Source organism: Lycium barbarum, chromosome 6, assembly GCF_019175385.1.
Source record: "Lycium barbarum isolate Lr01 chromosome 6, ASM1917538v2, whole genome shotgun sequence".
NCBI lineage: Eukaryota > Viridiplantae > Streptophyta > Magnoliopsida > Solanales > Solanaceae > Lycium > Lycium barbarum.
The window spans coordinates 100,231,774-100,243,537 of record NC_083342.1 but is presented as its reverse complement, the minus strand read 5'-3'; the positions used below and the strand labels follow the sequence as shown (position 1 = coordinate 100,243,537).

Genomic DNA, 11,764 nt, shown 5'->3' with positions numbered 1-11,764 from the left:
TATATATATATATATATATATATTAACAATTCGAGAATTAAACTATTTAAGCTAAAATATTCTTAAAATAGGTTAAGATCTGCATACAATCTGTCATTTTCAGATGAGATTACAGCGCGTATGTTGTTGTTGTACCCTCATTATAAATCACTACATAATAATATCTCTACTATTAATCACTTCATAACAATATTTTTCATTATTAATCACTCCATAAACAACTAATTAATAATTTATAATGAATACAGAACTAATTTGTGAAGTTTGATTTTCATTTAGGAAATTTTACTTTCCATGGAATAATGATTAAAATTGAATGCGAAAATACCATCATTTTCCCCGTGTAGGTATCGAAAAACAGAGAGAGACAAAAAGAGAGAGGTTTTGATCATCAAATCCAAAGTGGTTATACTTTGGAAGTTGGAGTTGTATTTGGTTATACTTTTCGCAAAGAATATTTAGTTGTCTGAATGTAATTTCGAAAGAAAAAGAAAAAAACATGATTTCAGCTGTTTTTTAAATTTCATCCAAAAGCTAATTTTCAAAAACCGGAAAAAAACAAGGGTGTCTTGATTTGTGAGGATCCAGAGAGCTCTGATACTAGTTATGCAGATTTCAAACCAAACACCAAATTAGGTGTGTTGAATTTTATACATAACAAAAGAATGCTAGTACTATTACTTATGGAGGATTTATTTAATACATGAATAACTTAGCTCCTAACCAACTACCAAAACTCAAAACATATAAAGTATCATCTAAAGCTTCAAACTTTATTCAAAAAACGATTTAACAAGAAGAGAAAAAAAAAACCTTTTCTTGCGGTCAATGAAAGCAGCAGCAGCAATCTCTGAATGAGTATGAATAGAAGGCAACACTTTGTATTTCAAATCATCACTCTTATCTCTCTCACACGCCGCTCGCCACCGCTTCTCCACCACCGAAAATCTCCTGCAATTCACCATCATTAAAATTTAGTAGGCGTTTCGACATACAAACCAAATATTTGGAATTTTTGAAGATGGAGTTGTATTTGGTTTGAATATTTAGTTGTCTGAATGTAGTTTCGAAAGAAAGAGAAAAAAACATGATTTTAGCTGTTTTTCAAACTTCGTCCAAAAGCTGATTTTCAAATACCGGGAAAAAACAATGGAGTCTTGATTTGTGAGGATCCAGAGAGCTCTGATACTACGTGAATTAGGCATTTCCGACCAACTCTACGGTGGTTGCAACTAATTTCACCGCCGCGTTTACTGCATTTTTACGGTGTCGTTTCGCATGCCGTTGTAGATTTGAGAGAATTATTTAATGGGGCACTTGAAGATTTGAAATGACAATTTGGTGAAAAACTGTTTGGGAAAAATTCTTTTTTAGGGAAAAATTAAATATACTCTTTTGTTAACGGAGGCACTACTTAGTTCAGGTTCAATAACTTAATTAACAATAAATTTTGATAAAGTCTAAGTCCTGAATTTTTAATTTAGATTGCGGGTGTTGTCATTGGTGTAATTGCTAGCAAGTATAGTAATTACTATGACTCATTTATTTGTCATAACGCATTGTTTCACTTACAAGCGTATTGTTTGATTGCATATGTATAATTATATAATTAGATTAAATTTTAAATAAAGTTAATTATCAAATTTTAAAAGTTAATATTTGACTGATATTAAATTTGGTATTTAAGATATGTATTGTTTCTTGAAATTATATTAATTAATCATCATTATTATATCTAATATGGTAAAAATAATTGGTATATATTTTTCACATTAGTAATATTTAATTTAATTAATTATAAAAACTAAAAGCACACATATGTAAAGAACATTATGAATTGTATGTCTGATTAAAAGAGATTAAAATATATAAATATAATGTCATAACATTATTCAAAACAAAATATATTCTATCAATTCTAACGGAAAAATAAACAACATGCAATGTGAAATAATAAGTGTTAAGTTTTTTATCGTGTCATTTGGGTTGATCAATGCATCGACAGTTTTTATGGACTTGATGAACAGGGTATTCAGACCATGCTTGAATTCATTCATCATTGTCTTCATCAATGACATTTTGATATACTCCCATAGTGGAGAGGAGTATGAACATCATTTGAGGATTGTGCTTCATTTTTGAAAAGAAAAAAAAAAGCTTTATGTCAAATTTTCATCTGGCTAAATTCAACTGCATTCTTGGAACACATTGTGTCCAAGGATGGTCTTACAGTGGATTGAAGAAGATTGAGGTAGCTATGCTAGACCAACTTTTGCCCACAGAGATCTAGAGTTTCTTAGGCCTGGTCGATTATTATAAATGATTTGTGGAGGGATTTTCATCTATCGCAGTCCTATTGACCAAGTTGACTCAGAAGCTTGTGGTATTCCGATGGTCGTATGAGTATGAGCCAAGTTTTCAAAAGCTCGAGACTATTAATCACGGCTCCTATTTTGACATTATCCTAGGAGGGAGAAGAATTTACAATATATTGTGATGCTTCGCGGACTAGTCTTGGGTTTAATTTGATGCAAAAGGCAAGGTAATAGCTTATGCCTCGAGATAGTTGAAGGTGCATGAGAAGAACTACCCACTAATGATTTGTAGTTGATATGGTGGTACTTGCATTGAAGATTTGGACACACTATCTCTATGGTGTGCGTTGTAAGATATTCACGAATCATCTTCGCCTTCGATACATATTCACTCAAAGGGATCTCAATTCGAGGTAGCAAAGATGGTTGGAGTTGCTGAAAGATTATGCCACGATTATCATATATTATCCAGACAACGCAAATCTAGTATTTGATTCCTTGAGTCGGATGACGGTGCGTATGAACAGTCTAGCGTTATTGCAAGTAGGGAAACTTCCTTTGAATGGACGTTCAGTCTCCGGCCAACAACTCTGTGAGACTTGATACCTATTAAGGTTCTAGCATGTGTGGACACGGTCATTTCTAATACGCAAATCAAAGTATAATACTTTCAGGTGAGAAGTTGTGTATCATCATAGACAAAGTGGAAAGGATAAGGAAATGGCTCTAGATGTTGGCGGTGTTTTGTGGATCAACAATCACATTTGTGTTCCTAGGACGTGTGGTTTAACACAACTGATTATAGAGATGCCGATAATTTAAGGTATCTTATTCACCAAAGGGCTACAAATATGTATCGTGATTTGAAACTACATTATTGATAGTGACGGATGAAGAGAAACATAGCTAAGTATGTGTCTCGCTGTTTCAATTTTCAACAAGTGAAATACGAACATAAAAAATCGGGTGGTATGACTCAGAGAATGCCTACACTTGGGTAGAAGTAGGAGAAATCACCGTGGACTTTTTAGTTGGTTTGCCACTTTGCCACAGACTTTGGGGATATTTGATGTCATTTGGGTAATTTATGAACAAGTTGTTCGAGTCCACTCATTTCATACCTATTAAGACTAATTACAATTTGGAGAAGTTGCCCAAGATTTACATTCGGGAAATGATTTGATTGCTTGGGATCCCTATTCTATTATTTCAAACCACCCTCTATTTCTATTATTTCGTATTGGGACATTCAATTCACATCTCGTTTCTGGTGGTTGATGCAAAATGAGTTAGGAACGCAGGTTGCTCAACACTGCCTTTCGATAAATGACCAGTCCAAACGGACTATTTAGATGCTTCAAGATATGTTGAGAGCTCTATGATTGATTTTGGATGTCATTAGGATCATTCTTGCCTTTGGCGAAGTTTTCATATAAAAACATTTACCATGTTAGCATTCAGATATCATTTATTTGATGTCTTGTATTGTAGGATGTGTTGTTCGCTCGTTGGTTGATTCGATGCGTTTGAGATTAGGTCATGAGGTACAAATGTGTCAAATTGATTTAGGAGAGAAATCTCATAGCTTAAAGCAAACAAAAGAGCTACGCAAAGCGAAAGGTTCGTGACGTGGGGTATATGGTGGGTGATTAGGTTTTGTTGAAGGTCTCACCGAGAAAGGGTGTGATAAGGTTTGGAAAGAAGAGCAAGTTGAGGTCGAGGTACATAGGCCGGTTTGAGATTGTATGACGTGTGGGGAAGATGGCATATGAGTTGGCATTGCCACCTTGCTTGTCATATTGTTTGGGTCTATAATAAATGGTTGCTAATTTAGAAGTGACCAAAATATGCAATAAGACAAAGAAAAGAATAATTTATAATATACTATATTATTCCCATTTATACCTAGGAACACCCAACTCAAAATTGCAAAAAACATAAAAAGACACATCAAGAATTATAAAATAAAAAAGAGCAAAATATCTAAAATCACGAGTACCCTTCATGAAATTTGCTTGAAAATCCGGTTGATTTTGATCAAACTTAACTTAGATAAGAGTGCATTCTCGAGAGAGAGAGAGAGAGAGAGAGAGATCGGGAATGTGTAACACATTCCTGTAGGTTTAATTTTGCTCATATAAGCTAGTGTTCTTTGGTGAGATAGAGAGATAAAGCGTTATTCATTATAGAAGAGAATGACACACTTACTTTATTGCCGCGTCTGTAAAGTATAACGAGAAACCTACTTATTTCTATCGATGAAGAAAAAATCGCCAAATACAAGTAAGCAAAAACAAAAAATTCAAATACCATTAGTACCCTTTAGCGTAGTTAAGCTATCGTTAATTATTTTGAAATCCTAGTAGTTAAAAGATTAAAATCATTTAGATATTTAATTGATGGTTAGGAGTGGTAAGTTAGATAACAAAAGACTAAAAGCAGAATATAACAATAACTCAGGGACTAAAAATATTATTTCCCTTCAATTTTTATTTTAAAATCCAAAATTAAACCAAGAAACCAAAATTTCTAAATCTTCCATCCCAAACCAAACTAAAATCCAAGAAATAAAAATAAAATTTCAGTTTGCTTTGATTTTTCGGTTAATAAGAATAATGCGCACCCCTAATTTTCAAATTCCACAAATGAAACGTATACTGAAAATTTCAAACTATGAAAAAAAAAATATTCTTCAATTAGAGACAATTTAAGTAGCTTAGTCTAGTCAAAAAAATTGAGTAGCGATTTGGTTAAGGAATGGAGAGTTGGAGACAATCAATTTTAGCATAAAATTTTAAATAACATAATATAGTATTTGATTGATCATAAAAAGAATCGCCAAATAATTAATACAATATTTTGTTAGCATTAAATAATTTTTTTATTAAGTTATGCGAAGATTTAAATATTATTTTATGCAAACTGACATGTAAAATAAAAATATATATGTATTAACAATTCGAGAATTAAACTATTTAAACTAAAATATTGTCAAAATAAGTTAAGGTGTGCGCACAATCTGTCATTTTCAGATCTTACTTATGAGATTACACCACGCGTATGTTGTTATTGTACCCTCGTTATAAATGACTACATAATAATATCTCTACTATTAATCAGTGCATAACAATATTTTTCATTATTAATCACTCCATAAACTAAGTAAGTAATACTTTATAATGAATACAGAACTAATTTGTGAAATTTGATTTTTACTTTCCATGGAATAATGATTAAAATTGAATGCGAAAATGCCATCATTTTCCCTGTGTAGGTATTGAAAAACACAGAGAGACAAAAAGAGAGAGGTTTTGGTCATCAAATCCAAAGTGGTGGTGGTGTTGTTGTTTGATCGAAATAGTTTAACAATGTCTTTCTCTTTCTTCAAGGCTTCAAGGCCTAAAACTCCATCAGAACTCGCTAAAGCTGTCAAAGACAGTTTTAATGCCCTTGATTCCATTACTGTTGCTGAAGTTAAAGCTCTCGAAAAGGTTCTTTCTTTATTCTTCTTGATTGTTTACCTCTATGTTCTGATTTGGCATATTGTTTAGGGAGTTGGTTTTTCTGGGTTTGTTTTTGTTTTTTCATTTCTTTGCCTTTTTCCAAGAAAAGCTACCCACTGTATTTTTGTTGGCTCATTCTTGTTTACCTGTATTTTCTGGTTGTGGGTTAGTAGATTCTTGTTCATTTCTTTGCAGTTTTTGGGGAAAAGATTCAAGCTTTACTATACTCAGCAGTATGTTGCTGCAAAATAATTGAATTATTCAAAAAAAGGAAAAACAAAACAAAGGGTATGGACTTGATTGTTAACATTGAGCAGCAGTATCTAAACACCAGTAACCAGCTTAAGAATCAAGACAAAGAAAAAGAAAATGGAAATGAGCCTATGGGTTTCATGGTTGAATCTTAAATTCATTTCTCAATAAGTAGAAGTGGTTTGAGTGGAGAACTAGTTAATACTGGTTCAAATTTCTAGCTTTTTAGAAGGAGATGAGCATTACAATTGATCGATGATTTCGGGCCTCAACTGAAATTGCTTATTTTGTTGTGTATTTGTATTCTCTATGCTGATATTGGGTGCTAAGAAGGAAATGTTTTTGGTAACTGGTATCTGTTGGATTATAAGAATTTCTGTTACAGAAACTTAGTCAAATGCTTTCCACTTGTTGAAGCGAGGCTCAGCGTAGTGAAAGGAATGATTTGGATAGTTGGAAACTGTGATATGGAAAAAAAGGGAGTGGAGGAAGTAACCGAAAGGAACAAGGTTGTCGTCTTGCGGAAAGAACTAATACAATAAAACAGATTTAATGTAGATTACTAGACAAGTGTTTAGTAAAGTTAACTGCACTGCTAAACATTATCTTTCATCATAAAATATAATTAATAACAAAAATTTGGACAAAGGGAGTAATTTTTCTTTTTTGAATAAGTTGGCTAAGAGAGCAAGTACAGTAACTGTGCTTTCTAATTTGAAAAAAATCTATTCTTGCTTGCTTGTTCCTTTGTTCGTTAGAATCTGCTCCAAAGAATGATAACACTTTTTCAAATATCCCTTTAATACAGGCTATGGAAGAAGTTGAGAAAAATATAGTGGCAATGAAAGTTATGCTCGCTGGAGATGGAGAAGTTGAGCCTAACCCAGATCAAGTTTCACAACTAACACTTGAAGTTTGTAATGAAGATATTATTGCGCTCTTCATTCACAAATTACCTATATTGGGATGGGAAGTACGTTTTTCTATCTTATCTGATTTTAATCTAGAATCAGACTTTATGCAGTGTATGCAGTTTGAGACTCTATGACTAATTATTGTGTCTTTTGCTTAGGCTAGAAAAAATTTGGTCCATTGTTGGTCAATTATGTTGAAGCAAAAAGTTGACTCCACATTTTGTTGCGTGCAATACATGGAAAAACATTTGGAATTGCTGGACTTCCTAGTTGTTTGGTAAGCAAGTCTAATTTTTTGTGCATGCACATCTGAATAGGGTGGAACCGCCATCATTTGAAGATAATTGAAATTATTTTTAGAACAATTCCTCTAGGCTCTAGTTGTAAAGGTGACTTTGTAGAATGTGTTCCCATTTTGGTAACCCGCTGGCTGGCTGGTGTTGAAAGTGCTGGGGACCTTTAAAAACTTAGCACCACTATTTCCTTTAACGGAGTGATAGTATTGTTAGTCCATCCTACCTGATTGAATTATGTGCTTATATAGGATTAGGGGAACTAATAATCTTTCCATATGCTGATGGGGTAAGTCATTTCAAGCATGTAATGCTTCACCGGCTCCACGCACTATAAATATTCTTAGAGTAAAGACTTCTCTCTTAATTTTTTTTTCAGTCCTACTTCTGAATTAGCATACGAGATACGTAACATTTTCTTTGAGTGGGATAAAGATGTTATTCCATTTAAATATCTCTTTGTTCATTTCCTTTGAATTAGTTTGTTACATCTCATTTTTATGGCCATTTAGTATTTGAAATTTAGAAGTTTAATTTGTCATAAATGAAGTTTAAAAACTTAGCACCACTACTTCCTTTAATGGAGTGATAGTATTGTTAGTCCATCCTGACTGATTGAATTATGTGCTTATATAGGATTAGGGGAAGTAATAATCTTTCCATATGCTGATGGGGGAAGTCATTTCAAACATATAATGCTTCACTGGCTCCACGCACTATAAATATTCTTAGAGTAAAGACTTCTCTCTTAATTTTTTTTTCCACAGTCGTACTTCTGAATTAGCATACGAGATACGTAACATTTTATTTTTCTTTGAGTGAGATAAAGAGGTTATTCCATTTAAATGTTACTTTGTTCATTTCCTTTGAATTAGTTTGTTACATCTCATTTTTATGGCCATTTAGTATTTGAAATTTAGAAGTTTAATTTGTCATATATGATATATCCTTTGTAACTAGACCTTACCATATCTATCCTGTTTTGACAATCGCATATGATATTAGAGGTTCTTTTCCTCTAGCGATAACATTTCTACTCCTTCCTTTTGTTTCGGTTTTCCTTGTTGTTTTACAAAATTTCTCTGTGATGTGTTCGCTCTGGTGGTATCTTTAGCTTTCTTAGCAATTAAACTAAGGAGAGTGTGTAAAGAAAAAGAAAATTATCAATTCAGATGAAACACCTGTAAAAAAAAGAAGATAAAATACGATGGTACTAGAAGGTCTTGAAAGAAGATGAAAGTTCAAAGGAAATAGGATTCATTAAAAAGACTTGTCAACCCTTATCCTTTAAGAGTTGGGTTATGGCCTATGGGTATTCCCCCCTAGATTCTATTGAAAGGTAAGGAAGTAAACTTAAGAGCTAAAACTATAATGACCAAATATAAACTAAATTTTTTCCTGAACAACTGGTATATGTAGAATCCAGGCAAGTTAGATTTGGATAACATTCTTCCAGTGCCAGAAGTTCTGTATTGGCTTACACGTGAACACCCTATGATCTGTTCTTGGAAAAAGAACTCTCCCCAGCCTCTCTATCCCTCTGTTCCACTCTCAGTAACCTTTTAACTTTTTATTTGTAAGGGCACTCTCAATATCCTTCTAATTTTTAACTTGAACATTAGTTACAGACATACAGTTTATTGTGAAATATTGTCATTGAATAGTATTAACCCTCATGCTACTAAAACATTCTGATTTCACGAGCAGCTATGATAACAAGGAAATTGCATTGCATTGCGGAAGTATGCTTAGGGAATGCATAAAATTGCCAAGCCTTGCAAAGTAAGATATTCACACTTTCCTAACCCTGATTGTTGTGAAGGCTTCTTCGTCACTATCAGATTCTTCAGATTTTTGAAACTTCTTTCGTTTTTGCCATTATTTAGCCAAGATCTTTCATTTTTACCTTATTTCTTGGAATGGATTCACTTTTTAGGTACCTCTTGAAGAATTTGGTATTTTACACCCCACTCTTCCCCCCATTGTTTTTGTCTTATGATTCTTATGTACCTTCTTTTAGATACATCTTGGAGTCTCCCAGCTTTGAATTGTTCTTCAAGTTTGTGGAATTACCGAACTTCGATGTTGCTTCTGATGCATTTTCTACCTTTAAGGTCATACTGTTTTCAAGTTCAAGATTGTGCTTGCTATGCACAGTTCTGTGCGAATGCTGCTTTTAACATATCTTGGATTTCTGCAGGATTTACTCACCAAACATGAATCTGCTGTGTCTCAATACCTGACTAATAACTACAGTGAGGTTTTACATCTTAACCATCACCATTATTTATCCACTGATCAGTCTTACATCTAGTTTTTTCTTAAGATCTATTGACTGTTACTTCCAGTTCTTCGAGCAATATGAAATACTCTTGACTTCTCCTAATTACGTGACAAGAAGGCAATCTCTGAAGGTTAATTCCCTTGTCAATATTCTTTGTTTCTTTTCACTGTTTCTACGTCTCTTCCGCTGCTGATAAAATGTTTCATGAAGTTTAGCTTCTCTCAGAATTTCTACTGGAGCCTCCAAATTCCCATATTATGAAGCGTTATATAGCAGAGGTCGGCCATTTGAAAGTCATGATGAATCTACTAAAGGTATTCCTCACTTGCTCTCTCATAATAAAGATCAATTAGTAAGGATAACTGGTAAATGAGTGTAGAAACTGTTGCGTTACATAGTGTGTGACATCGGGTATAAAAGAGCTTTTAAGGGGGTTTGTAAAGGTCCGTACCTCCACCTTGCCTCTTAAGGTTTTGAATTCTTCACATGGGTCATAGCAACCTTTGAGACGTCCATTCTCACACATAAGTGGTATTAAGTTTATGATCCACAATATCGGTTTACACGTATAGGATGGTGTTAAGTTATGCATTAGCTCCCATTTGGTATAGAAAGACATTCAAAAGGGCTTTATCCATAATTCATTCTCACTTCTGTATGTATCTGAAAGAGATGACAATATGATTTTTTTGGAAAGTTAAGATTGATCTCAGATTGTATCTTAGGACTTCCTCATGCTGCTGGAGATTTATAGGTTTTTTTCTCTTTCTTCGTTCAATATAAAAAATGATACTTTACTTTTCTGCATCTGCAGGACTCAAGCAAAAACATCCAAATCTCTGCTTTCCACATTTTCAAGGTGATATTGTCTTACATTTAGATATCCTACTTTCTGATAAGAGGGGGAGGGGAGGAAGGTATCATTTTGCTAACTTGCTGGGAACTGTGGGAAATCCCAACTTGAAAATCTGAAACTTTTTTCTGCATGAAGAAGCAACAGAAAATCTGCATAGTAATATCTCATGGAGCATGCACCACTTGTAGCCGAGGAGCTAAGCGGATTACTTAGCTTATAGTTTTGTAGATCTCCAAATACTATCGGATGATTAATAGTTGCATTACTCTCATAATCTCGAACCCTAAAGTCTCTTTCCCCTCAGATGTTTGCATAGTATTTCTTTTTGTCATGATTACGGTACACCTACTATGTAGAAATCCTATTGGCTCTTACATGTTATGTAAGCAGACTCATCAATACTTCCATCATGTTTAGAAGAGTGCTGCAAATATGATCTTTTTTACTTGGCTCAATAAAATGTCAAGAGCAACGAAAGACAGTCAAATTCAAGAATTTGCTATTTTGGACACAAGTTTCAGAATGACCCAATCTGGAGGTTGCAAATTCTCGAGGATTTTGTGGCAGTGTCGATCCTCATTGAGTTTGAATCCATTAATATATCATGCTATGATAAGATATCCGAAGTGTTTATGATCTCTGTCTTTCTCCTTTCAGTAATTATGCATCCATATGTCTGGTCCGGGCCTTCTTTGTACGTCGCGTATAACAAGAGCTTAACAAACCTGGCTTCCCGTTATGTCCTATTCGCGCATACAGATTAAGGTCTATGCAGTCCTCATGCCTATACAATTCTCTTGCAGGTGTTTGTTGCAAATCCAAACAAGCCTCGAGAAATAAAGCTTATATTGGCAAAGAACCATGAAAGGTTATTGGCATTGCTAAACAACCTTGGAAAAGGTATACATATAAATATATATTAAGAAAATCTTCATCAGGGTACAATTGATCTCGAGGTTTAGCACCAGTATATTTTTCAGTTCTCTGAATTATTCTGTGATACAGGTGGTGAAGACGAACAATTTGAAGAAGAAAAGGAACTGATTATGAAAGAAATAGAAAAGGTGTCTCGGTTGGCTAACTTAGAATCTTAAGTGTTGTGTTTTTTTTTTTTAATACCTTTTTTGGCATTAAGTCATTCATTTTCATTCTTTGAAGTTAAAGGAAATGCCCATGTGAGGGTGCTGATTGCTCCAACATCATCTCCCAAGTCTAGAAAGAAATGCCATGTACTAATGTTCTGATCAAACTTATTTCTCAATTAGAAGCTATTGAGTCGAAATTAATGTTCATGGACCGAGACTAGTGGTATATTTGTGCTGTATATCAATCTTCTTCTTTATTCTA

The 11,764-nt window shown here is 33.7% G+C and overlaps 1 protein-coding gene across 2 annotated transcripts; it reads left to right on the top strand.

The window, feature by feature from the left end:
* Window positions 1-5,528: 5,528 nt before the first annotated feature.
* Window positions 5,529-11,764, top strand: LOC132645026 (uncharacterized). Of its 2 annotated transcripts, XM_060361758.1 has the most exons (11): window positions 5,530-5,806; window positions 6,879-7,043; window positions 7,143-7,261; window positions 8,985-9,059; window positions 9,298-9,391; window positions 9,478-9,537; window positions 9,626-9,691; window positions 9,777-9,875; window positions 10,376-10,420; window positions 11,221-11,317; window positions 11,423-11,764. In XM_060361758.1, exons 1-11 carry the CDS (start codon window positions 5,684-5,686, stop codon window positions 11,509-11,511), a joined length of 1,032 nt encoding a protein of 343 aa, XP_060217741.1. In that variant the 5' UTR covers window positions 5,530-5,683; the 3' UTR covers window positions 11,512-11,764. The 2 variants fall into 2 exon arrangements, with proteins under 2 accessions (XP_060217742.1, XP_060217741.1); XM_060361759.1 differs by lacking the exon at window positions 10,376-10,420 and having other exon boundaries at window positions 5,529-5,806.